Raw genomic sequence first — 27,986 nt, 5'->3', positions numbered from 1 at the left:
GAGAATGAGGATTTGTTCTCTCAATAATACTTCAAAGTGTCATGGTTTTAGACAAAAAGAAAAATCACTGACATAGAACTTGTAAACTTATTGACACAGTCTTTATTTTAAAGAGATCTCTGCAAGACAGTGAAAGACATTTTCCTCACAAAAGAAAAGTAACTAGGTAGTGATTTAGAAAAAAACTTTTAAATACCTGTTATGTTCTATGCTTATGCAAATATAAAAATACTAAAAAGCTATGGCACCTTCCCAGGTCAGGCCCCACATTCCTGTTCAATTTTATTTTCAACTACACTCATGGCATGTTATTTGGCTATAATAATCACTTGAAAATAGCTTTTTCTAAACAAATGAGCAAATGTCTGTCCTGATTAAAACAAAGCACAGTAAAAACTGATAAAGAATCTAGTTATGAGTAAAAACAAAACTTATTGCATTGCTCTTCATTAAATACAGAGTGAACAGGAGGAAAAATGCAGACGTAACAGATGGGTTAAGAGACAGTTCATTTTTAATAATTTGATATTAGTAAAATATTAACAGTTAAAGTAAATGTTTATGTACAGTATGATTGGAAATCCTAACATCTAAAATTAATGTATTTTTAATTTTTATCCAAACTGCAGTTGTTTGTGACTTTACAATAATATCTTCCAGGTTGGAACACCTTCAACATCTCTCCTGTGTTGCCACGTTGAAAAAAAACAGACAAGAGGGAACTGCATAGGATCTCAGCAAATCATTTAGCACATGCAAAGATCAATTAAGCACTTAGTTATACACTAGAGTCTCCAGTGCCAGATCACAGATATTATTCAAATATATGAACAGTAATCAAAATTAACATTTGTTTCTTCCTATGCAGTTCATATTGCAGTAATATGGCATCTGAATAAATCAGCAGCTTCCTGGTTTAAGCACTTCTACAGTTACTCATCTCAGTAATACCCAGACAGCGTGCGTTATGACTCAAATGAAAGCAAGTCTTTATCATTAAAGATCTTCGTTCTTATGTTTCAGAGGAATACTTTTTTTCCCCTGAACTCAGGTTCTTCAGAAACAGGGTAGCTTCTTCCCAGCTTTGTCTACGGAAAAGACTACATCCAGGTCAAACTGTACAAAAACCTAAGGCTTTAGGTTTTCCACAGCTCTCTGTGTACACGAACACATAAGGACAACAGAAGACCAGGGAAGTACAGCGCGCAGCTAGGTAGTTTTTCAACAAGTTTATAAACCTTTCTAAAGAAGAGATAAGATAATCCAAACTCTTTGTTGCATATGTCTAACATTCTCCAGAATATTGATATCAAAGTGTATGCACAATAAAAAAATACCTGATTTTCATAAAATGTCTGTATAAATATATTGCCTCGACACACTCCTCAGTGATTTCTACATGTAAATTAAATGTTTGTTTTAAATGTACAGTTGTCAGAACTTTGGGTTTATCTTCATAATTCCATTATAAACCTTCCTTTGCAAAAGAAAGTTTCAGATAAGAATGCTTATACAGAGTGCCCTGGATTCATATCAAGAAAAGTATTAAAATCCTGATGTACGAGTTTGAAAATCATTTTGCATTTTCAAATAGGAATTGATAAACTGCACAGTTCTCATTCCAGTCGCCCTTGCTTAGCATCACCTATTGCTCCCCATACATCAAAGACAAACTCATCTGGAAATGCAAAGTCTCCAAGAGTTTCATCCAATGCCACTGCAAATTCATCTGGGTTTTTCTTGTCTCTTCCAGCTTCCACCATGGTTGCAGCTAAAAAACAACAAAACAAAATACTGTAATTATCATGAAAGTGAGAGCTAACATATATGGCCAAGATAGTTTTTGAATGTCTATTTTCAAAACCAGTAAGGTCATCTTAGGGAGGTGTAAAGCTTACCCACTGAATTTAGGATTCAATAGGAATTATGTACTTAAATCTCCCCGCAGTAGCTACATTCTGCTGTCATAAACAGGAGAGCTTCCTTGGAGTGCTCATTATGTATTCTTCTGTTTGTTCAGCAGAGGTTTCATTTTTAATTCAATGAACCTTCATTTTAATCTTATTAAATTATATTCTGTATTCATTTATGAAGTCTATTCATTTCTGGGTCTAAAAGTAAGGTTAAGCATAACTCTTCTGCATCTGGGGAGGAACAACCCCCTGCACCCATACATGTTGGGGGCTGACCTGCTGGAAAGCAGCTCTGCTGAGAAGGACCTGGGAGTGCTGGTGGGCAGCAAGCTGACCATGAGCCAGCAACATGCCCTTGTGGCCAAGAAGGCCAACAGTGTACTGGGCTGCATTAAAAGGAGTGTGGCCAGCAGATTGAGAGAGGTTATCCTCCCCCTCTACTTTACCCTAGTGAGACCACATTTGGAATGTTGTGTCCAGTTTTGGGCCCCCTGGTTTAAGAAGGACAGGGAACCGCTTGAGCAAGTCCAGCGGAGAGCTACCAAGATGATCAGGGGACTGAAGCATCTCCCTTATGAGGAAAAGCTGAGATACTTGGGTTTGTTCAGCCTGGAGAAGAGAAGACTGAGGGGGCATCTCATCAATACCTATAAATATCTAACGGGAGGGTGTCAGGATGATGGGACTAGGCTCTTTTCAGTGGTGCCCAGTGACAGGACAAGGGGTGATGCGCACAAGTTGGAACACGGGAAGTTCCACTTAAATATGAGAAAAAACTCCTTTCCTGTGCATGTGCCAGAGCAGTGGCACAGGCTGCCCAGGGAGGGTGTGGAGTCCCTTCCCTGGAGATATTCAAACCCCGCCTGGATGCGTTCCTGTGCCCCCTGCTCTGGGTGTGCCTGCTCAAGTAGGGGGGTTGGATGAGGTGATCTCCAGTCCAACCCCTACCGTTCTGTGATTCTGTGATAACAAGACCCACGCCAGATCATCACACCAATTTCAGTGAGTTTGATATGACCTTACTGATCTAAATAAGAAGATCAAAAGGTAAATATGAAATTTTTTTCCTCTAAAGAATGAAGAAAAGATCTCAGCAAGTCAGATTTTAAAGCAGCCCAGTTCTTCACAGAAAGACAAAAGGCATAGGGTTTGAACATGGAAAACAACATACAGTGTGCATACATGCAACCAAGCTAGTAGGGGTTTGCTAGCAACAATCCATGTTTAACGAGTTTAATGACCCGCATTTAGAAAGGAGTAATGATAAATGAGCCTAGAGAAAACACTCGAATACCCTACTTTAGGAAACAAGAATTCAAACACTAGGCTCAACTAATGCATTTTATAAAATACAGAGAAAATTAAAATCTGGTTTGTTAGGTATTGCACACAGTATGTTTACAACTACCTGAAAGTTGTGCTCTCAAGAAACTACCATATCACCTCAAATAGATTTAATTTTTCAGCTTAATTTTATTTAATTCTAATTAATTTTATCTTAATTTTTTAAACCAAAACCACTTCCAGATAGTAAAGAGACTGAGGCACTTATTGTGAGCCACATCATTCTTCTGCTTGGATCTGCATTTTTTTCAATACCATCCAAACTAAAAAGTAACTAATGTCAGTGCAGAGTTTGCTTCAGTTATTATTACCTCCAGCTCTGAAAAGCAAATCTTTATAGCACCCTCAAGGCTGGGAAAGTTTGTGCTTACGCCACTATGAAGTGAAAAAGATCAAAGTTATTTCTGGAAGTCGCAAACAGGCAGCTCAAATTGTGCAAAAGCATGGGAAAAGCCTTGCTGTTGTGCACAATAAACCAGAGTCACCAAAGAGTAGGAATATTTTGGTACGCAGAGAAGTTAAAGCAGAGGGGTCTGATACAACAGAGGTAGACTGTGATACCTTGTATGCCCATGCTGTACAGCACTTTCTCTTATTTAACACCCAAGTACCAGAATTTACCAAGCTTTAGACTTTAGTTTGGAAATGGCTACACTGGGGTCATTGCTTAGGACTCAGTCCTCAGCTGCTGTGCTCACCCCTCACCTTTAGCCACTGTGCAGTTTCTCAGATCCCAGAACAAATTATGAGTCTACCCGAGTCACCACTGGATGGTGGCAACCCAGGGACATTAGAGCAAAGGAAAGCTGTGAGGGCTCAAACCTCTCTCGGACCTGGCACCTGCACCTCCCTGAAGGATGGCAAGTGTCAGCACAGGAGTTTCTCCTGGTTGAGCTAGGCCAGGAGGACCACTGGCAGCAGGCTATCATGATTTGAGGGAGGCAGAATACTATAAAACAGACTCAGCACTAACAGCTGTTCAGAGTTTATTTTCTGAGGTGTAACTCTGCTCCACAGCCTCTGTACATATTCACAAGAAATGATGGTATTGTACAATAGATTAAACCCTCAAAGCGTGCTTCATTTCGTGATTACTTTACACACCTCCCTTAAACTGCAGGATGTCCTCCCGTCTTTTGTTACACATCAAGTAACCACTACTTTTTTCATGAGCACATCAAATTCAGGTGTTCCACTGAAGGATTTAATAGTTTCTAGCCTTTTCTCAGAGGGATATCTGAGTGGAAAACTTGTATTAAGCGCCTGAGGAAGGGAAGGAAGTTCTGAAGCCACAGAAGACCATCTTCACTGGGACAATCTGCTGTCTACTGCGTGCACTGTGTTGTATCAACACAGCAAAATATCTCTGATAAAAAGGAAAAGAAGCTTCCCCTGCTCTGAAATTTTGTTATATGTATTTAATATTATTTTGTTGACCTGAAACTGAGCTCAAGTTTATTGACAGTTATGAACTTCTAGCAAACAGTGTTTGCTGTTACGCAAACTTGTAACAAGCTGTGAGCAAACTTGAGCCATATTCATCATTGTAGACGTCAGCAACAGTAATTCTGCAGAAAGTTGACGTTTTGGTTTTAACTGTGTTCAGACACAAGGCTTCAAACTAAATCACAGTGTGCCAAACTACACAAAGCAGTCCAAGGAAAATTCATATAAATCTTGACAAGCAAAATGCTGTGATTGAGACTGTTCAAGTGTAACCCAGCTTCTCGGGAACCACTAGCAGTACTCAAGAATTCTCAAGACGTGTTTCCCTGCCAGAAGAAACCCTATCCCTGTTGTGTTGATTCTTTCCATGTCCCCTGTGAGTTCCTGGGACACTGACTCAGAGGAGCCTGGATGGGAAACAGGCATTAAGCAGGGGGCTCTTGTTCCTGACAAGCAGAAGACAAATACTTGTCCTGTCAACGCCACCCTTTATCCCGACACTGTGGCATAAGGAGGAGGAGCAGCCTCTGTAATTGGAGGTAATGAGGTGAAGGGTGTAATTTAAAAGTCTCAGATTTCTGGATATGAACAAGGATATGAAGTTACTCTATACACACACACTGGAAGAGGGTTGGAGGGAGAAGAGCTGTGCAAGGTGACACAAGAACAAACATGTCTAGACATAGTTATTCAAGATATTTAAAAAGTTGCCATCAACAGGGTGAGGATCTAGGCAAGTGTTTCAGCAGAAAGAGCAGGAGTAAGGAATTTAGCCAGTTTTAAGACAAATTGGTCAAGCCGTATGAAAGAGCCGTATGACACAGACAGCAGGGGTAAAACAAGACAACACAGCATTAGGTTACAGTCCAATTGCCCTAGTTGAAACCTCAGAATTACACAGTAATAGACTGTCACTAACAGAAAATCTTACTTCAAACACAATTTTCTTTAAAGATTGAGCTTCCTAAGTTATGAAATAGAACCTTAAAAATAGTTTCTTATAGATTTACCGAACTTGAAAACAACATCCACTAAACTTAGATAATCAAGGCAACTTTCAACCCAGTCAAGCAGGAGTCAAAATGTCACCGCCATGCAAAGGCAGCAGCCTCAAATAAAAGTGTTTTCAACTGTATTGAGCAACTACCAGGATACATTTAATGTACTATATTTATTAAAGCACATTTCCCTTCCCAGATTCACCTGAGGTAATGAAATACGCTTCTGTGCAGAGACTGCAGGACTGTTTTCGGTAGCTGGGTGCTGACCTCTAGTGCCAGCGGAGTTGTATTACCGTGCAGCAAATCCTAGTGCAAGATGCAAGCCACCTTTCCCGATTTTCACACGCAAGTTGTACCACTGATGTATACGAATGTGCAAAGCTGAACCCTGCTTCACTAGTTTCATGCATACAGGAACCCTACAGCTGACCGGTCTTTTCGATCACCCAGCGTGCATAATCCTATTTCCCCAGGCGGTTAACGCAGATGTGGGACGGCATCCTCTCGTCGGCACAGCTGTGCAGAACACACGTGTTTACACAGTGTCATTCACAATGTGTAATTCCCAAGGCAAATCAAAAATTACTGATTGCCAAGGCATTTAGCAGATACTTGCCAACTTGAAGAAAACTTTACTGGTTCTCAGAGGGTGACAGCTCCGTGCCAAATTGCCTCCGCTTCCCTCCCTTTCCCCCACAGCTTCTTATAACAGCTGCACAATAAGTGATTACAGGAATTTTATTCCAACAGAACATTTTTCCAGATTCCAGATAGCCCCAGTTGTTTTCAGATTATTTTTTTTTTTAAATCTCACTTCAGGTAATGCTCATACCTGAGGAATTTTTACATAAAATGTGAAAAATTCAGCAAACGTAAAAGCAATTAAAGGAATTAGAAGTCTTCTCAACTTTAACTAAGAAGCTCAATATCAGGCTTCCCAGAATATGAACAAAGTAGTCTGCTGGCTTTTTAAACCTGGTTCCTTTAAAATAATCTCAAAGATCTTTCACAAAATCCGTATTTTCACTTTTGATAGACACATGCGGCACAAGCTATGAAAGCTACAATGGGCCTGCCATTGTTGTCACCTACCTTACATAGCAGTTTTACTACCCATATCCTACCCTGTAACTTCCAAAAAAGCTTTTTCAGAAGTCTTAACAGAAACTTCAATATTTATTTATATGTAATGCTGTCAGAGCTTTGCCTTCATCAAAAGGTAACAAATATTATTATTCTGGCCTGACACTTCAAAAGAGCTAAAATTCACATTCAGTTTCCTTATGACGTGACAGAAAATGAAGCGTGTCGTTGCAGTTCCCAGTATTTAACATTACTTCGTTTTAGTTTCATGGCGAACACTGTCAGATCCAGCACTCAAGAAGCCATTACAAATAATCTTTCTTCTTGTTTCTTTTTATTAAGTACTAATTCTTCTTGAAGTTTTCTTCTTTAACCAGACTTGCTACCTTTCCCTTATTCACAACACTCCCATTATTCTCTCAGAATTAAATGAATGCTCATAGACAACATACCCCAAAGTGTATACAATAAAATCCTGTGGGGAAAAAAAGTCCGGTGACAGAAGGAGCAGAAAACAACAGATTCAGGGAGAATATCACTTTAGTCAAAGCATTTCAAGATAAAAACATCTATCCAGTATTGCTGCATTGGTAGTAAGCCAAGAGAAGCAGCTTGGGTACAAAAAGTTTAAACTTGTTAGGACATTTTGAATGGAAAGAATAACAGAACAGTAGGGGTTGGAAGGGACCTCTGGAGATCACCTCATCCAACCCCCCTGCTTGAGCAGGGACACCTAGGGCGGGGGGGCACAGGAACGCGTCCAGGTGGGGTGTGAATGTCCCAGGGAAGGGACTCCACACCCTCCCTGGGCAGCCTGCGCCCCTGCTCTGGCACCCGCACAGGGGAGAAGCTTTTTCTCATATTGAGGTGGAACTTCCCGTGTTCCAACTTGTGCCCATTGCCCCTTGTCCTGTCACTGGGCACCACTGAAAAGAGCCTAGTCCCATCATCCTGACACCCTCCCGTTAGATATTTATAGGTATTGATGAGATGCCCCCTCAGTCTTCTCTTCTCCAGGCTGAACAAACCCAAGTCTCTCAGCCTTTCCTCATAAGGGAGGTGCTCCAGTCCCCTGATCATCTTGGTAGCTCTCCGCTGGACTTGCTCAAGCGGTTCCACAGTTCTGCTCAAGCAGTTCCATGGCCTTCTTAAACTGGGAGGCCCAAAACTGGACACAGACAGTAAGTTTGAAACTGGACAGTAAGTTTGAAAAATAAAGTCAAGAATGGAGAAATAGATTCGAAATTCTTCTAAGCGGAGGTGGAAAATATGCAAAGATATGTAATGTCTAACAATATTATTGGGAACAACAAAAAGGAAGTAATCATCCAAAAGTGAAAAAATAAACTATAAAAGTGAAAAAATGGAATAAACTATAAACTATCAGTGGAAGAAGAGCTAGCAAGAAGATGCTGAAAGAAAAAAGTTGGACAGGAAGACCTTTTTGCCATCATTTTTCCATCAGTAGCATTCTGGGGTTGGACCCCACAGATTCAGGCTTTCTCCCACCTAGAATCTTTGGGATCAATTATAGCCCACAACAGTTCAAGCCTCACTGATTTGAAAAGTAAATGCCACTAGTATTTTTCACTAACATTGCTTCCAGAGTCCCTCCTATTAATCAACTGTTCACATTCCTTTAGCGGAAAGCAACTGACAGGATTTAAAATAACCTGAATTATCTCTCAATGGCATACTTATGTTTTAAAGAAGGCTGAAGTCAAGCCTTGGCCCAATTTCTAATGTGCCCATAAAATGACTGAGGAATGTATTTCCAGAGCCAAGTATCACTTCTGCAGAAGCTCAGTTTTCAGTAAAATAAAGAGGTAAAAAGGCAAAAGTGCATTCAAAAGGCAGGTATGTAAATCTCAAACAGCATTTAGATCTCTGAAAATAAAAAAACTGTGCCAAAAAAAAGCATATGCATTTCCATTAAATGATTTCCAAGGATTTATCTGCAACTCAGGGATATGTGCGGAGATTTAGTCAGCCATTCTTGAAACTGTCAAGATACTTAACTATGTAAAAATTAAGGGCTTTATCTCATCTTTAATTCTGTCTGTAATTTTACATTATTTTTTCTTTCCTTTCTTTATAACTTCTGGCTTAAAACTGGGGCACTGTTTTAGAATTCAATCACACCATGGAAGTGTCATTTTAATGGAGATGAAAGAGCAATATTAACTGACATTCAAAGCTTCTGACAAACAGAACTGCATAGGAGTGAGCAATGATTGAGATCTTAATCACTTGTCGGCTGTCGCATTGTGATGACTTGCATTTTCAACTAATCTGGCTTGAGTAATGAGTGAAATTTCTAGCTGAGTAGTGATTGGCATTCTCTGAATGAATCCTTTCCTCATATTTAATTTTCATGGGTGAGTGATCACATCCAGTACATGAAAAACTGACATATGTTAATTGAACAGATTTGTGACAGGTGATTAGCTCTCCTTTCCTAAAGAGTCCTAGAGCTGTTTAATTGTTTAAAAATGATAAAACTTTTTTTCTTTTTTTGTCATTACCGTTGGCCCTCGGCTTTAAGATTTTAACTTTAGGAAATGGCTTCAAAGATGCAAACTAAAGCTATGTGAACCCTGTAGTCTTTGATTCATGACAGTTTCTCTTTGTTTCACTGCCTTTTTAGGAGGAAGAGAAGGAAGAGGTGAAGGGCAAAACAATAACCCAGTTGGGAAGAAGAGAGTATCTTTGAGGACAAAGACCTGTTCGTTCTTTGAGTATTCTTTGAAGGAATTCTCTGAAACTTTCCAAACTGCATACTGAAAGGTGAAGCATATTAGATCTTTGGCGGGGGGGAAAGAGTCAAGGAGTTCATGGGAAAACTCTACCAGGTGGTTAGCAATCAGCTCAGCCATATGTGCTGAAAGCTGAACTCCTCAGTCTACTCTACAAGAGCCATCCCATTACAGTACCAAGAGCCAAAAGTATAGGCACACCAGTTCCCACAGGAACTTGCTTCCCTGTCCTAGAGCAAAGCATAGCACACCTCAACACCCCAAGAAGCCATGCTTTGGCCTGGGATCTCAGGGTTCTGGGATATGGACACCAAAACCAGGACACCTACAGCTGCTTACTCCTGCAGAGCCAGGAGCCTGGGGACCTTGGAGGTAACCTGCAAGGACAGGAGCCTCCAGAAGCCTGGCTAGAGCCAGGACTGCGACAGCTGCAGGACAAAAACAGCTCCCAGAGGGACAGCTGGCACGAGACTCGGAGCTTTGAAGCATGAGCCAGAGATGGACTGAGCAGCAGAGGCTGCAGGAGAGCAACAGGACATGGGATCCTCCCTAACCTAAAGAGAGGGTCAGCACCACACAGGGCTCCTGGGAATACATTACATGGCAGGGGTATCACATATTAGAGTTGCTGGGAACAGACTTTTTGAGAATTTTTTGTTTTCTGGGAATTGGAAGGTTTAGATACTACCTACAAAACAGAATTCACAAGTTTTGGGCAGCTCCACTCTCTCTTCTATGCTAGGAAGCCCATCTCTACCTTAGGTTGGGGGACGAATAATACTTTACCTACAAATTTTGCTGTGAGAAAACTAGTAGAAGCTGCCAATGAGATGCCTTCTGGTGGGAGCAGCCAAAGGACTTTGGGCTATTCAGATAGTCTCCTATTGTTCTCATTTCTCTGTGCTAACTGGTGCCTGTCGAACCCTCCTGCTTTGCCCTTAGCTTCATGCCAGACCTATTTTCTATTCTGCTTTGCCTCCTCCACTTCTCTCTCATAAAAGTTTTCTTTTCAAGAACATTTTCCATTTATCTTATCAGCTCCTAATCATTGGCTGATTTTTTTAGATATTACCATAACAATAAATTCATCGCTCTGTCTCAGTATTAGCAGTTCCACAATATTGTATGAGGGCTACACCCAGCCACACCTGGCTGCAGCGGCACTTCTTACTCTGCTAGACTGGAGCTTCCCTCCATACAAACAGAAGTTCCTATTTAGCTGTTGTCAGATTAACAGAGATAAACAACAGCTGCAAGGACAAGTTTGGTGCAGTTTTAAGGAACTTATGACACTGGGGCTGAATAGTTTATTTCATTATAAACTGATGATTGTGCTAGCTAGTAAATATTCTGGAAAATTTCCCATATTCTTCAGAACACAGGCTTTAGAGAATTTGATAGATTTGTGTGATTACTCTGTTAGTTCCCTTGCTAAACAGTTGCCCTTTCACTGTGTCGTGGTTTAGCGGCAGCTCAGCCCCACACAGTCGCTCGCTCACTCCCCCACCGGTAGATGGGGGAGAGAATCAGAAGGGTAACGCTCGTGGGTTGGGATAAGAACAGTTTAATAATGAAAATTAAAAGAAACAACAGTAGAAATGCAATGTAAAGGAGAACAACGAGGGGCGCAAAGCCCCGGGGGAGGGGGGGAAGGGAGGGGAGAGGGGGAACGAACCGCCGGAACAAACCGCACGCGCCGCAGCCGCTCGCCGCCCGCCGACCCGACGCCGCTCCGCCCCCGCGCTGCCACTGCCCCCCCTCAATATACTGGTCATGGTGTCACATGGTATGGAATGAACCTGCCATTGGCCAGTCGGGGTCAGCCGCCCCCACCATGGCCCTGCCCCTCCCAGCCCCCCCTGCCACGCCACGCGGCAGAGCGCGGGAAGCTGGAAAGGTAGCTGACCCCCACAGTGAGGAGAATTAACCCCTTCTCAGCCAAAACCAGCACACACTGATGAAGATCTCAAACTTTAGTGATCAACTTTGATGTGTATAAGCCATGGGGCAAAAGAGCAAAAAAGCAGAGATACATGCTTATCCTTAACAATCCTGAAACGTGGTACACACAAGCTCCACTACAAAATATATGCTGGAAAGAATACAGTGATGACAGTTAATGGCAAACAACTAAATCATTCATGCAACTGTGTATAGATAATGTGCAGGAAGAATAGAAGTTTAATTAATTACATCGTAAGGATTGTAGTGAGAGATTCTTTCCTTTATCAGACACACACGTTTGGAGATATACAAGCAAGTTTTTGAGACTGCACACCGGACAAGTTTTGCTTCGCTAACATCCAGAGACTAAAGTGGTCAAGAAATTTTAGACTACGGAAAACGAGAAATGGTTTAATCTTGTAGTAAGGTATCTGTTAAAAACTTACCTAATTCAATATCTCTTATCCCCATGTACGTTTCAAGAAGCTCATCAACTTTTTTAATTGCTTTTTCTTCAACTTCAGTTGGCTTTGTTGAAATAAAGGGAGAAAAAGAGCAAAAGTATGATTATATCCATGCAGATTTCAAAACAACCAGCAATTCACCACATATTACCCTTACTCCCATCCTAGCCACCTAGACTTACAAAACCTACAAGCAAAACACATTATTCCACTCTCTTTCCATCTTCTCCCAACCCTGAGCCTTCCTCCTAATGTCAAGCCACACAGCTCTCACATTCAGAATAAACAGGGGCCTTAAATCTCCTGACAATACAGATATTCATCAAATCCTCATCAGCTTTAGAGGAGCCCAGAATAAATAACATTTCTTCTTCCAAACCCCAGTCCTAGTTTTACACATATTCATGTCAACGTGCGTTATTAGCCTCTCCCCCAGTAACAACCCTTACACCAGACCAGTACATTTTGCAGTGTCAGAAACAGAACCAACTCTTCAACTGTGTGTGTCTCCCCCCCTTTTTTTCCCCCCTTCCCTCTTTTCAACACTCCTTGAATCTACCTTAAATTCATCCATGTAATCCATGACATCTAAATATAGGCTTTCTGTTTCCAGATTCCTCAGCCCCATCTGACCCCTGCTAGTTTTTATAGAAGCATCTCTCCCTGCAGAAGGCAGTCATTGTCTTAAAGTCCCACAAGCTTTGTAGCATCCATATTTTTCCTTCCTACTTTTCTTTATCAACTTTAGGGAAGAATAAATCAGGTGCTAGATGATTAAACTATTGAAGGGCACCAAGATAAACATACCATTTCCTCCACAGTAGCAGGACCTTTGGTTCTCAGCCGAAGTGTTTCCCTCCCTCTGGAGATTTTAGCCTCTGGCAGAGTTCTACCTTTGGACCTTGGTTCCAGCTTTTCTAAGGACAAAACAAACAACAAAAAGAAAAGAATACCAAATAAAACTAAGAATATGGTATGTCGGAATATGATGTATCTGCTTTGGCTATTACATTACCACCAATTTTTGTTCTAATCAAGACCTAGACCTATGTAAAAATTTAATTATAAATTAACTGTATTCTAAGTATAGTTTTGCTGACAATTTCTTGTCTTCACACTTGACTATCTGCTTGATTGCACAGAAGCTAGGACTTCTATTAACCAATATATCTGTGCAGGCCTATTGCACTCAACTTCACATACGCTCTTTGTATAATTTTATTTCGCTATTCTACGGAAAAGTAGAAGTATATATTACTTAATATTAGACAAAGGCTGAAGTCATCAGCCAAACACTGGTTTATCCTGGTCTTTACAGGCAGACTATGTAGCAGATTTAGCATTGCAACGTTTCCATCTTTCACTGAAACAACAGCGCAAACACTACTGCTAAACAAGTCATGAGGAGCCACATGAAGCTAAGCGAACAATTTCATTACTAGCAGCCACATAGGTAAAAATGTCCGTAAGTAGATCTGCAGGATCTACTGGTTTCCACTGGTTTCACCAAGGTCATAATGTCACACCTCATAAATCTCTACCAAGAGTATCTGGGTGAAGTTTTCTTTACCTGAATTCAGCTTTCTTTCTCTAATCTTGGGTAATGGCACCTCAGTTAGTAAATGGAGTATGGAATCACTTAAGACTTGGCTTTCTTGTTCTAGGACATAATTTTACATTCAAGAGTGGCAAAGCTTTAATTTACATACTGAGATGGGAATTACATAGTTAATCTGGAAAGTGCTAAAAGAGAGGAGATAATATTGCAGAACTGTTTTGAGCTGTGCTGTTTCCTCTACCAGATTATTCCTCCTCTTAACAGCAGGCCTTTCTAATAAGCTCTCCTTGAAGGCAAGACTTTAACATGCTATATCCATTTTGCCAGGTAGATTCCAACTTATCACCCTTGCAAAAGTAGTCAAAAATCCAGATTATTCTGCTTGAACAGCTCTTGAAAGGTAAATTTTAATTGTTTTTATTTTAACAAACAGATACGGCACAGTCTTTTACCTATATACTTAGGAGCAACACTTCTCCTTAACCCTTTTATTGCTTCAAGAACAGTTTAAAACATCCTTAAGATTGTAATAATTTCTGCTAGATTTGTTTCAGAAAGTCATCCCTGACACAATGCACATATTTTTCTAGTTTGTCACCATTAGCACCTTAGAACTGATTTGACATCACCTTTATTTGCAATACTCCAGGCAAAGCGCTCTGGCCATCACAGAAAGTATTTTTCATAATCAAATAATTTAAATTTAGAGTTTGTGTTATGCTGCCTTTACTTTGTTTCCATTAATTTTTCACCAACTCACAGAGGGCTAGCTTGTGACTAAGGACCAATCTTATTCAGAAAAATCTTCAATTCTGTGCTACAAGACTTGCGTAAAGTAGCTGAGGCAGCCTGTGTACACGTGGTAGAAAGCTATCCAACCAGTAAATTATACTATTTCACATTCTGCTGACAGGAAGAAAAATAAAAGTTAGTAATTTCACAGAGAGGTTTGTCTCTTATTTCTATACCCCCCTAAACTTGTGTTGAAACTAACAGGAATTCAGTACCTACTTGCCCAGCAGGATCTGGATCTTGTTTGTCATCTCCTCTGGGGCTATTCTCAGCATGCTGCAGCTTAAACACTATCTTGTGCCTAAAGCCTAACTGCACCTAAGGTTAATGGTGGGATATTCTAACCCATTGGGCACTTCAACTTGTAAATTAATTTCTGTAGGGTAAAAAATAATGTACATCTTCCAAAAATCTGTCCCCAAAGCTCTGATTGACTCTTAATTCAATGTCAGATAAAAGGTATTGCCAGGGAATTAGCAGGTTTCCTTCTCTACATCACAGGCAGACTAAAAGGTACCTTAATCACCTGACTAAAGTAATTACTGTGAAATAATTGCTGAAGTCATCAATCAAATGCTGATTTACCCTGGTCTTTACAAATACACTATGTAACACATTTAGCACTGAATACAAATGATAGACCCATATTAAAAAGGTATTCCTGTATCACTAATTGCAATACTATGCGTATGTAATACTACTCTAGTGTAATGTATAACACACACATTTACTTAACAGGAGTATCAACTTATATGCAAATGCATTAGAGGCTAACTCATAACCCTCATTCTTCACAAAAGCACTAAAAGCAAAAAGAAATCTTCAAATTTCTCTCATTTTCAATTTCTGCTGCTACCCTGACACCAAGTGTCAAGACTGGTGTATGACAGCAGTTATAAGCTACTAACAGATATAAAAAGATTTGAAAAATAAACATTTTTAACTTTTGCTGCTGTGATGAAGATGGTGATTTTGAACTTGCTGTTAGTGCAGATGTGCATGAGGAATCACACATACTTATAATTTAGCAGTACTTTGAAGTTTTTATTACAGAAAAATCCCACATGGTTTGGGGGTGGGTGTTATAAAAAATTTGAGAGAGTAAAAATTAAAACTCAGCCTCTATTTTGAATCCCTGAGCTAAACCTACTTTTTATTTTTAGTTTACCACATTGACAAAATTAATATACATAAGGATTAGCAGCAGGTATGCATTCCTCCTATAGATATATCACTTTCTCATAGCATGCAGGCGGTAGGTAGAGTCAAACCTTTGCCATACTGCTTTCTTCCAATTCTGAGCATACCTGCTGTATGATCAGAGATCCACAAAAAAGCTGGGGAGAGCAGGCAGGCATGCAGCAAAGGAGGTGCTCTAGGACCGTGTTTTCTGCCGCATTCTTCTGCATTAGAGAGTGCAGTCCCCAGTAAAAGGTACAGGAATAGAAAAGTCTGACGCACAAATGAACAAGGATTATGTATCAATAGAGGAAAAGAGAAGAGGAGGTTCCAGGATCAGCGCATTAGTGAAGAGATCCATGCTTTAACTATGTCTATGAAAAAACTCCTGTACTTGTTTTGCATCGCCATGTGGTGGCAAAGGAATCAAGCAACCGAGACCTAGCCTGAGGCAGCCCACACCAGGCTGACTGCTGAAGGAAGCGAGATGGAAGAAAATCCATTTGTAGATTTCCCACTTTGAAGAAAAAACACAAATGTACTTTCTGGTAGCAGTTATGTTACCTTGGGCAGACACCCGGCTGCAATCTGAAGACAAAACTTGCAATGCAATTCAGTGTTGGGATTTCAATACCCAGCGAACAAAGCGGACAGTCAGGTCACTCACCAAATGCCTTCAGAGGCTCTATCAACTCCAGCTTAAACATCTGACCCTTCTCCAGATCTTTTAGCATTTTAGCAACTTCATAATGCCGACGATCTGACACATTTTTTCCGTTTATACTTTCTATGTGATCACCCACGCAGACAATTTTGGTTTGGTCCATAAGGCTACCTTCTTTGATTCGCTGTTGTTTAAAAAAAAGAAGATAGAATTAGAAACATTTCTTTAAAAGGTAAAGAGGTGACACCACAGAGCTGCAAGAATGTCAGTTAGCAACATCAATAGCATTGAGCTTATTATACCAGTGTGTTTTGTCTTTAAGATTTTCATAAAACATATTTTGGGAAGCATTGTTTTTTAAACAAAGTATTAAAATAAGCACTGAATATAAAATCAACAGAGAAAAAAGAATGCAATTATACTTTAGAAATGAAGGCTTCTGAATAAGCTAATATTTTTGTGTTTAAAACTGAATCCAAACATGTCAATAATGTGAATGTTTTATTGAGTTTTGGATTTTTATTTTGATTTAATAGTTTGACAAGCATAGGAACAGAACCCTTCTCTCCTCAAGTATTGTCCAGGGACATAAAAAAAAGTGTCTGACATACTATAAAGGGCTAGTCTTAATAAGACCCATCTATAGTGACAAAACTTCTACCATGTTCCTCATCAAGCCATATGGCTGAATATTAAAGTAGCTCCCCTGAAACAACAATAAAGAATAAGAAATTCTTCTACATGCTATCTCACGGAATACAAATACAAACGGCCTAAAGGTCATACAATGTAACAGAAGTTAAGATATATAGGTTTTGTGAAGTGGAATTTAAAAAGTGAGGAAAAAAAGACAATCTTTAAGAGATGTCTATGATATATCAACTCAATTGGAGGCCACTTAAAGTTTCAGTGATTCTTTCTATTGTTGTTATATGCTGTCATATGTTTATCATGTGTGTAAGTCACATAAACCAAATAGCCATAGGAACATAATAGAAAAACTATAACATAATAGAATATCTTATATTTTGTAGAGATATTAATTTCATTCCAATATCTTCCTCAATGAAGTATTTTTCAATTAAGACTGATCTTGTTCAGGCTAACTGAGTGAGATAGCATTGAGACAACGGAGATAAACACATTACCACCTACTGCTGTAACACCTAGCCTAGCTGCGTAACTATCTCAGAAACCTGCTTCTAGTTTATGTGCGCATGTCTGAGCCCACATATGTGCCTCCATTCGAGGGAGTCAGTGGGAAGTGTGATGGTGCTCAGTGTCCTATAATAAACTCCAACAATTTTTAGCTTCAGGCTGAATTTAACTCTTCCTAGCACTCTTTTTTCCCCTAACCTAGATTAAAACCAAAAAGATGCCTCATGGTGAACGAGGAGGGGGGTATCGTACACACACCAGAAACCAGGTCCCAAATGCATTTCTGTTACCGGGTGCCAGGATTCGAGAGCAGGCCCACCAGGCTTCAACTGATGTTTAGTCTGCATGTTGAATTATTCTTGTTTAGCTTTTCTTCGTCACTTGGATCCTAACACCAATTACTACAGCCCATAACAGCTTTCAACAACCCACAGATAGGTAAATTTAATATTAATAATTTTTAATAATGGAACATAGTAACATTTTTTCAAGAAAAGTAAGTATATTAAGAATTCTATCAAATTGTAAAGACAGTCTCTGCTTAGTCATTTACCTAGACAACCAAGTGTAAAAAAGATGTAGCTTTTACTTTTGTATATGTATTTTCTATGCTGTTTAAAAAAAAAAAAATCAATTAGCTAGATATGCAACAGCAACAAAGCTCCTAGAAACCCCTTTAAACTGACATGTTCCCACAAAGACTGCACCGTATTCATTATGTTGCTTATTAGACCAGTACAAGGACAATGATATCTTTGTTCAGACAAGTTTTATAGAATTTACTGGAAATTACAGCTTGTCTTGCTAATGTGGTGAGGGTTTTCCAGTCTGCTCCAATTACACAGTAGTCTATGTGATGGCTCCTCTCTCTCCCCGTGTTACCAACCAAGCACAGAGAGAGTAATGCTCTGTACAGTGCTGCACATGTGAATTTTAATCGCTAAAGCACTGCTTTCTATGCCACATAAGCAGCAGCGTGACTGAGTGTTATGGGCTGCACGGATGCTATCACTAGCAATTCAGAGTTCTGTGTCTATAAATGTAAAAATGAGGCTATGATTTCGCCAAACTGCTTACTGAAACATCCACTGCATCTTGACTTTCTCAAGCATGATCTCAATCACTTTTTTCCACAACAAAGACAAGCAAACCTATTTCTAAATCACATCTTGTTTTGAATCTGTGGTAGCTAAGGAATGAATAGAGAATACAACCTCTCCGTACAAGCAGCTCTGTTTACAATAGCAGTAAGAACAGTGATGGGGACAGCAGTAATCGAAGATAATTGCCAATACCTCACTAATAATGGGTAATTGGATTAAATTAGAGCAAAGCATCTAAAAAAGGCAGAAAGTGTGATTAAGGCTCCTCATACCTAGTTTAGCAAGGAGGGGAACATCATTTCCTCAGCCTCTACTTGTCTCAAAATATGTGGAGGTCATATATAGGAGGAGGAGGAAAACAATTATGATTAATATATTGTACATGTTACTGCCCATAGTCGCTACTCAAGTTAATTGTGGTAAATTGTGTTAATCCATATCTTAGCACCTTTTAATTCATCCTATCTAAGGCAACAATATTGGAAAGCTGGAAAAGCACCGTACTTGCACCTATTCTTATATAGCACAAAGGCTTCTGCCCTGTGAACAGTTAAAGACTGAAAGAACATGATCTCATCACATGAGTGACAGAAGTTCTATAAGCACCTCATCAACGACATCAGAAAATCACTTTAAAAAGTAGGGGGCATAGGCAAGCAGTACCTAACACCTACCACCTCAGGGTAGGTCGTGAAACACAATGTTCACATTGTAAAGCTGATACACACCACAGAAGCAATGAACAAATGAACTCATTTTGAATGACATGGAGGACAGAAATAGCTGAACTAATTTTGAATGATGAACCTAAAGAAAAGCAACTTTTTTACTTATCATATATATGATAGTAAAGATTTTTTAGTTCTAAAGGATCATTAAAACAATAATTAAACTGTAATAGTAACATAAGCTTCTACAGAACAAAGATTTCACTGGTAATCGAGTTTACCTTTATAAACGGACAGCCAGTTCCATTGTCTGTAATGGTAAGCCCAAGCACATCATTAGTTTTACAGACTTCCACTTCTTTTCGTTGTCCTTTTACGTGGGCAAATATGAAATCTTCAAGTCCAATTTGTGCACCCAAGAGCTTGTCCATATCAACTTTATGAGTGTTCAAAGTGCAAAACATGATCTGTGCAAGAGGACAGCAAACACATGATCTTTAAGTTTAACAGTATATTAGGCTTGGTGAGCTTGATAGGAGGATAAAAGGAGAGCTTAGTTCTGGCCTCATTGGCAGATCCATAGCTGAAATGATGGTAACTCTCCTCCAGCTGCCCCAGGAGAGGTGATAGTCTCCATCCATGCACATGACAGAAAGCATCAACAGCTCAAACTCTGCAGATAAGAGCTGGCAGGGACCGAGAGAGAGACGTATCTGTGTGAGCAGCCTCTCATGGCCTGTCCCAGCACACCAACTCTGACACCAGCATCTTGAGCTAGAGCAGAACAGCTTGTTCCAGATGTTAGAGTGAGCAAACTGAAGAGCCACCAGCATCTTCTGCTTCATCATTCACCCACCTCAAATTCCACAGGATTCAAACATCACGAGGGACTGCTTCAAAATGTAACTGCTTGAAAGCAGTTTCATGGAAAAAAAAGGAGCTTATCAAAACAAACAGGACAGGAGAGAGAATGAAATGTTTTATATTGCTCCATGTGTTCAACCATTAGATCAGAGCATGTTCCCTCCAACAAGCTGGCTTAGTTTCCTGCCCTTCCTCCAGCATAAGTGGGGGTTGTCTCTGTCCCAGCTTAGTAAAAGCAAGACTTACAAAGAAAAAATTTTTCCTTTTTTTTTGAAAGTCAGCCTTTCTGAGGGATTTCCCTTCAGCACTGGGTGTTAGGCGCTCCTTTTTCTCCCTACACTTAATACTGGTGGTTCTTTAACAGGGAGGTTTATTGTCCTGGGCATAGGCAGGATGAAACTAACCCAGCCGTACTGCTCAGGGACAGAGACGATGCTTTTGCCCACCACGGTGCTGCGTGGAGGAATGTGGCCGGTCCAGGCAGGCTTTGGGCTTTCTGCTCTTGGAGTACAGGCTGTACTGAACAGCCTAGCCAAAAAAGAAAAAAAAACAAGCCCAATGCTCCTCCTCACAGCTAGAGTAACTACACTGCCCGACTCCTTCCCAAGCTGTAGCCAGAGAGGAGTGAGGGCTGAGGGAGGCCCCGCACAGCCTCCTCCTGGGCAGCACAGGGCAGCAGCCAAAATAGAGAAACTCTGTGCTCCAAGGGAAACCTGGAGAACCCCTAAAATCTACTTCACTGAGGCAAAGGGTGCCCCTAAAGACCATCTTTCACATGCAATGGAAGCAGGTGAAGAGGAGGAAAGTTGCCACCCCATTTAGCCCTCCAGCACACGTGGCAAAGCCTCCGCTGCAAACCATCAGACAAAGGTTCTGCTGCCAGCAGGACACACGTGGCTCTGACAGGACAATAGTTAAATACTTTTAACTTATAAAACTTAAAAGTTAGATAATTTTGTACCCCCTACCTGTATCTGCTGGACATTATTTTCCTTCAAAGTGTGCCTGGGACCCCCTTGCAGCCACTGCCCGCACCAGCTCCAAATTAGGAAATGGAAAAAGCCTTGCTAACACATGAAAAGAAATGCACAGTGGGAAGCCAGGCTAGCATTTGAGAAAAACAGCAGCAGGATGTCGCTCAGTGTCCTTCATCTTTGCAACCGCTCTAGCAGCAGACCCTGGGGAGCAGCGGGCCAGCCCAGCTGCCCCAAACCCAGGCACAGACCTGCCCGCGGCCTGCCGAACCCCCCGGTGCGTTGCTGGAAATGCGGGGTCTCCTCCTGCCTTCCCTCACTACGCTTGTAAAAGTTACGGGGTTTTCCACACCAGAACACTTCAAAGGCCTTTTCTTTCCTTCTGCCATCCCTGGATGACAGCAGAAAAACAACCTATTCAAACTTATTCCAGGTCAAATGAGGGGCGAATACTTTTACTCATGTGTTTCACAGAGACCATTTAAGTTTCCGAAGCTTTCTGGAACTTAGATTCTATAACTATGGGGTTTTGGTTTTAAAAACTGAAAGTTTAGTAGTGAGATGGTGTTTCTTGATGAGGGGGGTCTTGTTTAGTTGTTGATTTTTAAAAAACAAAACCAAACCAAAAAAAACCAGCCTACTTCAAAGGCTAATTACTTACCTCATACAATCCATCAAACATCCACCATAATCTAACGCCTTACTTTAACAATGAGAGCTGTAACAGCACACCCTTAGCAGACATTAGTTTTATTCTGTCAGGTAACACAAAGTTTTTCAGTTAACCAATACGCAAGCAGTAATATCACCTAGAGAAATTCAGCTGGTTTTAAGTAGAAAATTAGATGTTATTTTATAAATAATAATTATCTCTAATCATCAGCATTATTTTTAAACCAAGAAGGTTCCATTCAAACAGAATATATTTAAGTTCACGTATATACTTTCAGCTCTCTCTCAAGCTACATAACTTGGCCAGTTTACAGCTGCAACTCAGTTCTTGTTCTTACAACGAACAAGCAGCACTGTGTCTTTACATTTTACACATTAGCATCCTTCATCTGACCTTGTCAAACAGACAATCATCTAGTAACTACTGTCACACCTTTGAATAGATAAAATTGGCAACCGAGCAGAAATGTGATATTTAGAAACTCGATCCAGAGTTTCTCTTTTTAGACCTTCATCTGGATGGCATTCCTACTACAGCCTATAAGTCTGCAGAATTTTCTGTGAGTCAGTTCTGTGCTAACCACAAGGCTGAAAGAGCATCAGCCAGTCAAAAATAAAACTTAAATCATTCTTTATCCTCTTTAGTGAGCAACTGCTTTTTCTCAGAACAGATATATGCAGAGAGTAATGTACTAAAGATGTATCTACCCAGGATAATATACAGTTACACCATCTGTCAGTTATAGCATAGCTTTATTTGTACATTACTGAGACCTGTCAATTCAAAAATTATATTTTTTGTAGATTTTATGTAAGTTTAATACAGGTACCTAATAACAGCTTATATGCTTAAATAATTAAACAACAGCTACTACAGTACACCTTCCATTCACTTAAAGTTTGGTATATTTTTGATAGTAATTTTCTTACCCAGAAGAGAAGCAAGAAAAAAATTGAACGTGCAATTCTCATTGTTAAGTCTTTCTCTCTCTTCTCACCCCCAACCTTCATACGCATTTGATCTTTAACTCAGCACACCAGTGCTGTGACATTTCAAGCCAACTTTGGCAAGACATTATAAATCATGACTGTTACATCAGTCATGAAGTATCTAGGATACCTCCTTCACTGAGAGAGTTATCCTGTGCGGCACACAGAACAAGGAAATCCCATTCGGCTGGCAGGGACTCGAGGCTTATGCACAACCTTATAAGATTTGCCAGATACCATTACCAGCAGATTATTCCCCGCATAGTATTTTCAATAGGAAGAGACTACATTAGTCAATAAAAACAGGGTTACAGTTTCTTTATACAACACACGGTGTATTACCTAAGAAAAAGGTTACGCTATGTGTTATATAAAGCATATATGCAGTACCATATTGCATATCCTATATATTAATTATTCTCATCTACCATATTAAGCCTACACCTTGAGAAGAACTCAAAAGTAAGTTGACTGATAGATGACACACTCAGAAGCTATAAAAAGCACTTTTAAAGTAGATCTCACATAACTTTACAAAGGAGATCACACTCACTTTATTTAAGAGGTGGGGGAAAAGGAATTCTACTTCTGAGCAAGATGTGACACCCACTGACATATTTCCGTATATACGCAGGTGTCATTATATCAAGAAATCACCAACGCATTTTCTAGGTACTTTATCCTCCCTAAGGAAAATGCGGGAGCCTTGACTAGCTGCAGCAACAGCAAGAGCAACCAAGTCCTCCGAGCTCTCCTGTGCTTTTGGTACTCCATCAGCTATGCAACTTTGCCTCCCCACATACATTCAAAGTACTATAAAAATAAGCATTCAGTGTTTCGTTGTTCTTTTTCTAAACCCAGAGCACACGAGAATTACAGTGTAAGTTCTTCCACACAGGTTAGAAGTATTTGAAAAACAGATCATTAACACCACAAGCGTCCACATAATACAGGTGTGACATTTAAGCACTGCTTAGGGGAACAGCAAGCAAACAACTGCTGCCACAGAGCTGGGAGGAAGTGATTTGTAGATAGTGTTACTGTTTGTTCATTTAAAGTCTTTAATCTGTAGGCAAGACTGTGAGCAATTTGTGTCAACAGGTAAGTAAGTATACGCTCTAAAACTTGGAACAGATTGGTGATGAGGATTTCACAAGCTGACCCTTTTCTCCCTAACCTCCTAAAACACGCTTCAGATTTTTCTTCTAACAAGGTTACTTTTATTCAGAAACCTAAGTTTCAGCATAGTGGCTTATTTCAGTACACCTTTATAAAAGTTTAAATTGAAGAGGTTCAAATCAAACACTTCTATGAAAGCTTAACGTGGCACAGCCTCACAGTACACTTAACTGTTTAGCATGAGGGGGCAAGCCCAGACGCAAGCTCCGCAGCTGAACTCTTGTTACTGGAAGACGGAGCTGCATTTCTGCCCTTGGTGCTACTGGGAAGGTCTCCCTTCTCCAGTATTCCCCTTATGGAGCAAAATTCCTTCCACCATGAAAGAAATGGCAAGCCACATGGGCTCTTGACAGACACACCCGCTGAGCATTCAACTTACCTCACCAGCCCCACCATACTTCACCTTCCAAAGCAAACAAAATAATCAGAAGTGCAAATTATGAGTACAGAAACCAAAAGTCCATACAGCTTCTGTGGTTTACCATTCCCTTCTCATCTGATCAAGAAATAGCCCTGCTACAGTTGGACTTTAATACCCCTGTTCCCAGTGCCCGATTAGCTACTTTGAATACTTTAAAGCCCTACCATGTGCTCTCACAGGAGCACACCACCACCAAATGCTTTAACAGACCCACATTGTCCTTTGGTCATGACTTTAGCACACAGGCCGCACTTGGTACTTTCACCCTTACGGGGAACGTAACATTCCCTGCCACATTTTCTGATAGTCACGATGGAGCAGTAATCCTAAATGGCCAAAGGCCATGCAAATACTTTTTCCAACTACTTTCCCTACTTAACCCGCTATAGAAAAAAACGGGGGAAATATTTGTATTATTTATGCAAGTAGAAACATACACGTTAACTGTAGATGGGTTGTGTTAAGGATTGCATCAATTTGTCTGGGTTCTTTTGTCTCTGTGATTCCTTGTTGAAACCCTGAAGAAATCAAGTTGAAAGTCAAGAACAACGTGATCTACCTCAACCAGCAGCCATGTTAACGACAAGCAATCCATTGCTAGAAGCCATCTTCACTCCTCCTCCCTGCAGAAAGAACATTCAGTTTGGACTAGGAAAAGAAGAAATGCTAGTCATGGTAAAAGTCAGAGAGGTAGACAGAAATGCAGTTAAATATCAGGTTTGAAAGGGATAACTGAGATATATATTCAGCTAGGAAGATGGATGAAGAACAAAATACCTAGACAAGAAAAGGTAAGTACAGGAAAAGCCTCAGAGCTGCTGTAACGGCTCACTCCTTTATAAATGCCTAGCAAACATTACAGGAGTGAAGGAGTTTCCCCTTCGAAGTTATACCTGTCTTGTTCTGTCCCCATCCTACCCTACTCACGATCCAGGTCTGCACAGAAGTGTTTGTCAGCGTCTGTCCAACAAACACTGTGTTTTATACAAGCTTCGCTCTGTCACTGTTGGCAGTCAGTCACAGATCCTGGAAAGGATTCTCCAGCAGAAGCTAAACTCAGCTGGTCCTGCGAGATGTGATACAAAGAGGAAATGAGGTGCTGTAACCATGCAGCATCCAAAGGAGAAATGACAGATTACAAGTATAGCTCATCCTGAACTGTACTAAAACACTTAAGCAGGAACTTATCCGAAAATCCATACCCTTGCCTACATGGCAGTAAACCCACGTATCATATTAAATGTATTCTCTTCTGCAACAGTTAGCCAAGTTTCCTCTACACTGAGCAATTCCTCACCCCCACCCCCCCACTATTTTCCACCTCAGTCACTGCAGAGCAGAGATCTCTGTGATAGCACCCGTTTCCGAAGGCATTGCGGTGTCACGCTGCCCACAGGCTTCAGCACAGCCAGGTCACAGAAACTCTCCTAGACAGGTAACACCTACAAATGGCATTTGAGTACCTCAGTGTCTTTCAGTTTGCTGAGGTGTAGCTTCAGGCATTAATCTTTACACCAGACTGACTGTTCAAAAGCAGCTTTAATTAATAGATAATATCATTTAAAATGTCTAATCTTTCCTTACTTCCATCAAGCTCAGCAGTTGCTAATAAATTCATGCTTCATGGCACCCCTCACTATTCACTCATCTTTTTATCTTGTGTGTCGTCTTTATTTTATCTTGTCTGTCCAAAATTTTGTTGCAAGACTCTCAGGTTCGGGTTCTTCACTCTGCTGTGCCACCATTACACCAGGAAATATTTTTGATCGCTATTTTTCATTTCATACAACTTAGTTTCTTAAAGCCAACTGAATTTCTTGAGTAAACGATTTTAAGTTCAGTGCCTCCAGCAAAAGTTCTCCATCCATTTTTACCAATAACCCACATTAAAAAAAAAAACCAAAACAACACTCTAATACAAATAGGACAGTAAAGAGCAAAAGATTAAAGAAGAAAAACTCCTCTAGTTTAGCACGAGGCTGGTGATAGATGCCCATGAAACATGTGCTGCTGCTTCTAAAACCTTTGGGGGTGTCAGGTTATACACCTAGCAGGAGAAATGGGAGCGCACCGCTCATAAATAATTGAATTCTCTGGTGAACGCTGTTCTTTCTCAAGTCAGGGGAGCCAAAAGATCAGTAACAAAAGCTCGACAGTAAAAGGAAGAAAATTAAAATAGAAGATAATCTGGCAAATATGAGAACTTGAGAGTAAAGGGTATAACTGGAGATGGAACAGAACAGAAGGAGAACAGCAGCTCAGTACGGGAAGAAAACAGGAGCAGAAGGTCGGAAGGCAGCGGGGAAGGCCTGGGACACAGGTGTGGTGGCTGGAGCCGCGCTCGTACTTCTTAGTCACGTCACGCACCAGTGACTGGTTAAACCGTGTTCACTGCGACTGCCACTTTTCTTCTACAATTTACTGTTTGAAACGCTGCTAGGTCAGGCCACAACAGACTCTCAGAACAAAGTCTGTAGGTGTCGTTTTTACTGCTTTAAAAGAGCCAGCTACAAATAAGAAAACCAGTAAAGCTGCATAGCCCCATGCGGGGTAATGAAATGTTAGCGCTGTGCTTCAGTTCGCCACTCAGAGGTTAAGGTTCACAGAACCACGTAGGAAGAACTTGATATGGCCACTACCTTTTAACTAAGAGAAAACAATGCATTTACAAATACAAATGAATCATTATCCAAACAAATGTTTAAGACTTGGCTCAGAAGAAAAGATCAAAAAGGCAGCAGGGTTTAAAAAAAAAAACCCCACTGTTACAGATTTAAATAGCCTCACTTAAACAGGGAGCCTTTTAAAAGGCAAAGCAGAAAACTTTGCAAACACCACATTCAGTTGGAATTTTAAAACGTGGTCAGATTTAAAGCATTTGTACCCTCCCCATTGCCTTTGTTCTGAGTATGTACCCTCATGGATCCACTGATTATTTTTTTTTTTAACTGGAATGAATCACCACAGTCAATGATTCCTTGTTTGTAAATAATTATTCCACTAAACTGTAATACAAATGGTTTGACTCAGTGCTTAAAGAGTTGTGTTAAACAGCAGGCTGGCAACAGGTTAGCTAAGACACTACAGATATCTTGGCTAAAAAGACCATTGGTTTTCCATGTAAAAGTTAAACGCAGCTATGCTTACATCCCTTCCCGTACAGTAATGCTCATTTGGAAACAGCAAAAGGAATTTTTTTCCCCCAAAAAAAGGAAAATACCCAAGTCCACAAAAATTTGCAAGACTCGATGCCCACCGGCAGTGACGGGGCAGAACCGCCCGCGGCTCCTTTTTGCGTCTTCCGAGCCGTCTTTGGACCCGCAGGGCCCCGGCCCCGGGGCACCAGCACCCACAGCCCCCCCCCCCGGGGACCCCGGCCCCCCCCAAGCCTCCGCCGGCCCCTCGCAATGCCGGGGCCGGCTCGGCGGGCCCTACCTCGGCGGGGTCGATGCGGAAAGCCTCGGCGATCTTGGCGTAGAGCTCTCGGGCGCTGCCGAAGCCCTCCACGCGGCCCGTGGGGCTGCCGTGCGCCAGCTGCGTGTGGAACTGCAGCCGCGACGCGCCCGCTGCAGGGGGGCCCGGGGGGCCCGGGGCCGCCGCCTCGCTCTCCACCAGCTTGGAGCTCTCCTTGGACTTGTCCTTCTTCTTGCTCCGCAGCCCCAGCGGCATCTTGCGCGCCTGCAGCGGGCTGCTGCTGCCGCCGGCCGCCCGCGCCGGACGGACTCTGCCCCCGGCGCCGCCCGGCCCCGGCCCCCGGCCATGCCGCCGCCAGGTGAGGCCCGGGCCCGGCCGCCGCCCCGCCCCGCCCCGCCG

The 27,986-nt window shown here is 41.1% G+C and overlaps 1 protein-coding gene across 1 annotated transcript; it reads right to left on the bottom strand.

The window, feature by feature from the left end:
• Positions 1–79: 79 nt before the first annotated feature.
• Positions 80–27,929, bottom strand: GIPC2 (GIPC PDZ domain containing family member 2). The gene is made up of 6 exons (XM_075097982.1): positions 27,609–27,929; positions 19,355–19,540; positions 16,148–16,328; positions 12,759–12,868; positions 11,934–12,015; positions 80–1,771 (listed from the first exon to the last, which is right to left on the bottom strand). Exons 1-6 carry the CDS (start codon positions 27,840–27,842, stop codon positions 1,617–1,619), a joined length of 948 nt encoding a protein of 315 aa, XP_074954083.1. The 5' UTR covers positions 27,843–27,929; the 3' UTR covers positions 80–1,616.
• Positions 27,930–27,986: the final 57 nt, after the last annotated feature.

This window comes from Phalacrocorax aristotelis, chromosome 6 (assembly GCF_949628215.1).
Source record: "Phalacrocorax aristotelis chromosome 6, bGulAri2.1, whole genome shotgun sequence".
Classification (NCBI taxonomy): domain Eukaryota; kingdom Metazoa; phylum Chordata; class Aves; order Suliformes; family Phalacrocoracidae; genus Phalacrocorax; species Phalacrocorax aristotelis.
Note: the sequence above shows the minus strand (reverse complement) of the source record. Positions and strands in the feature narration are given on the sequence as shown.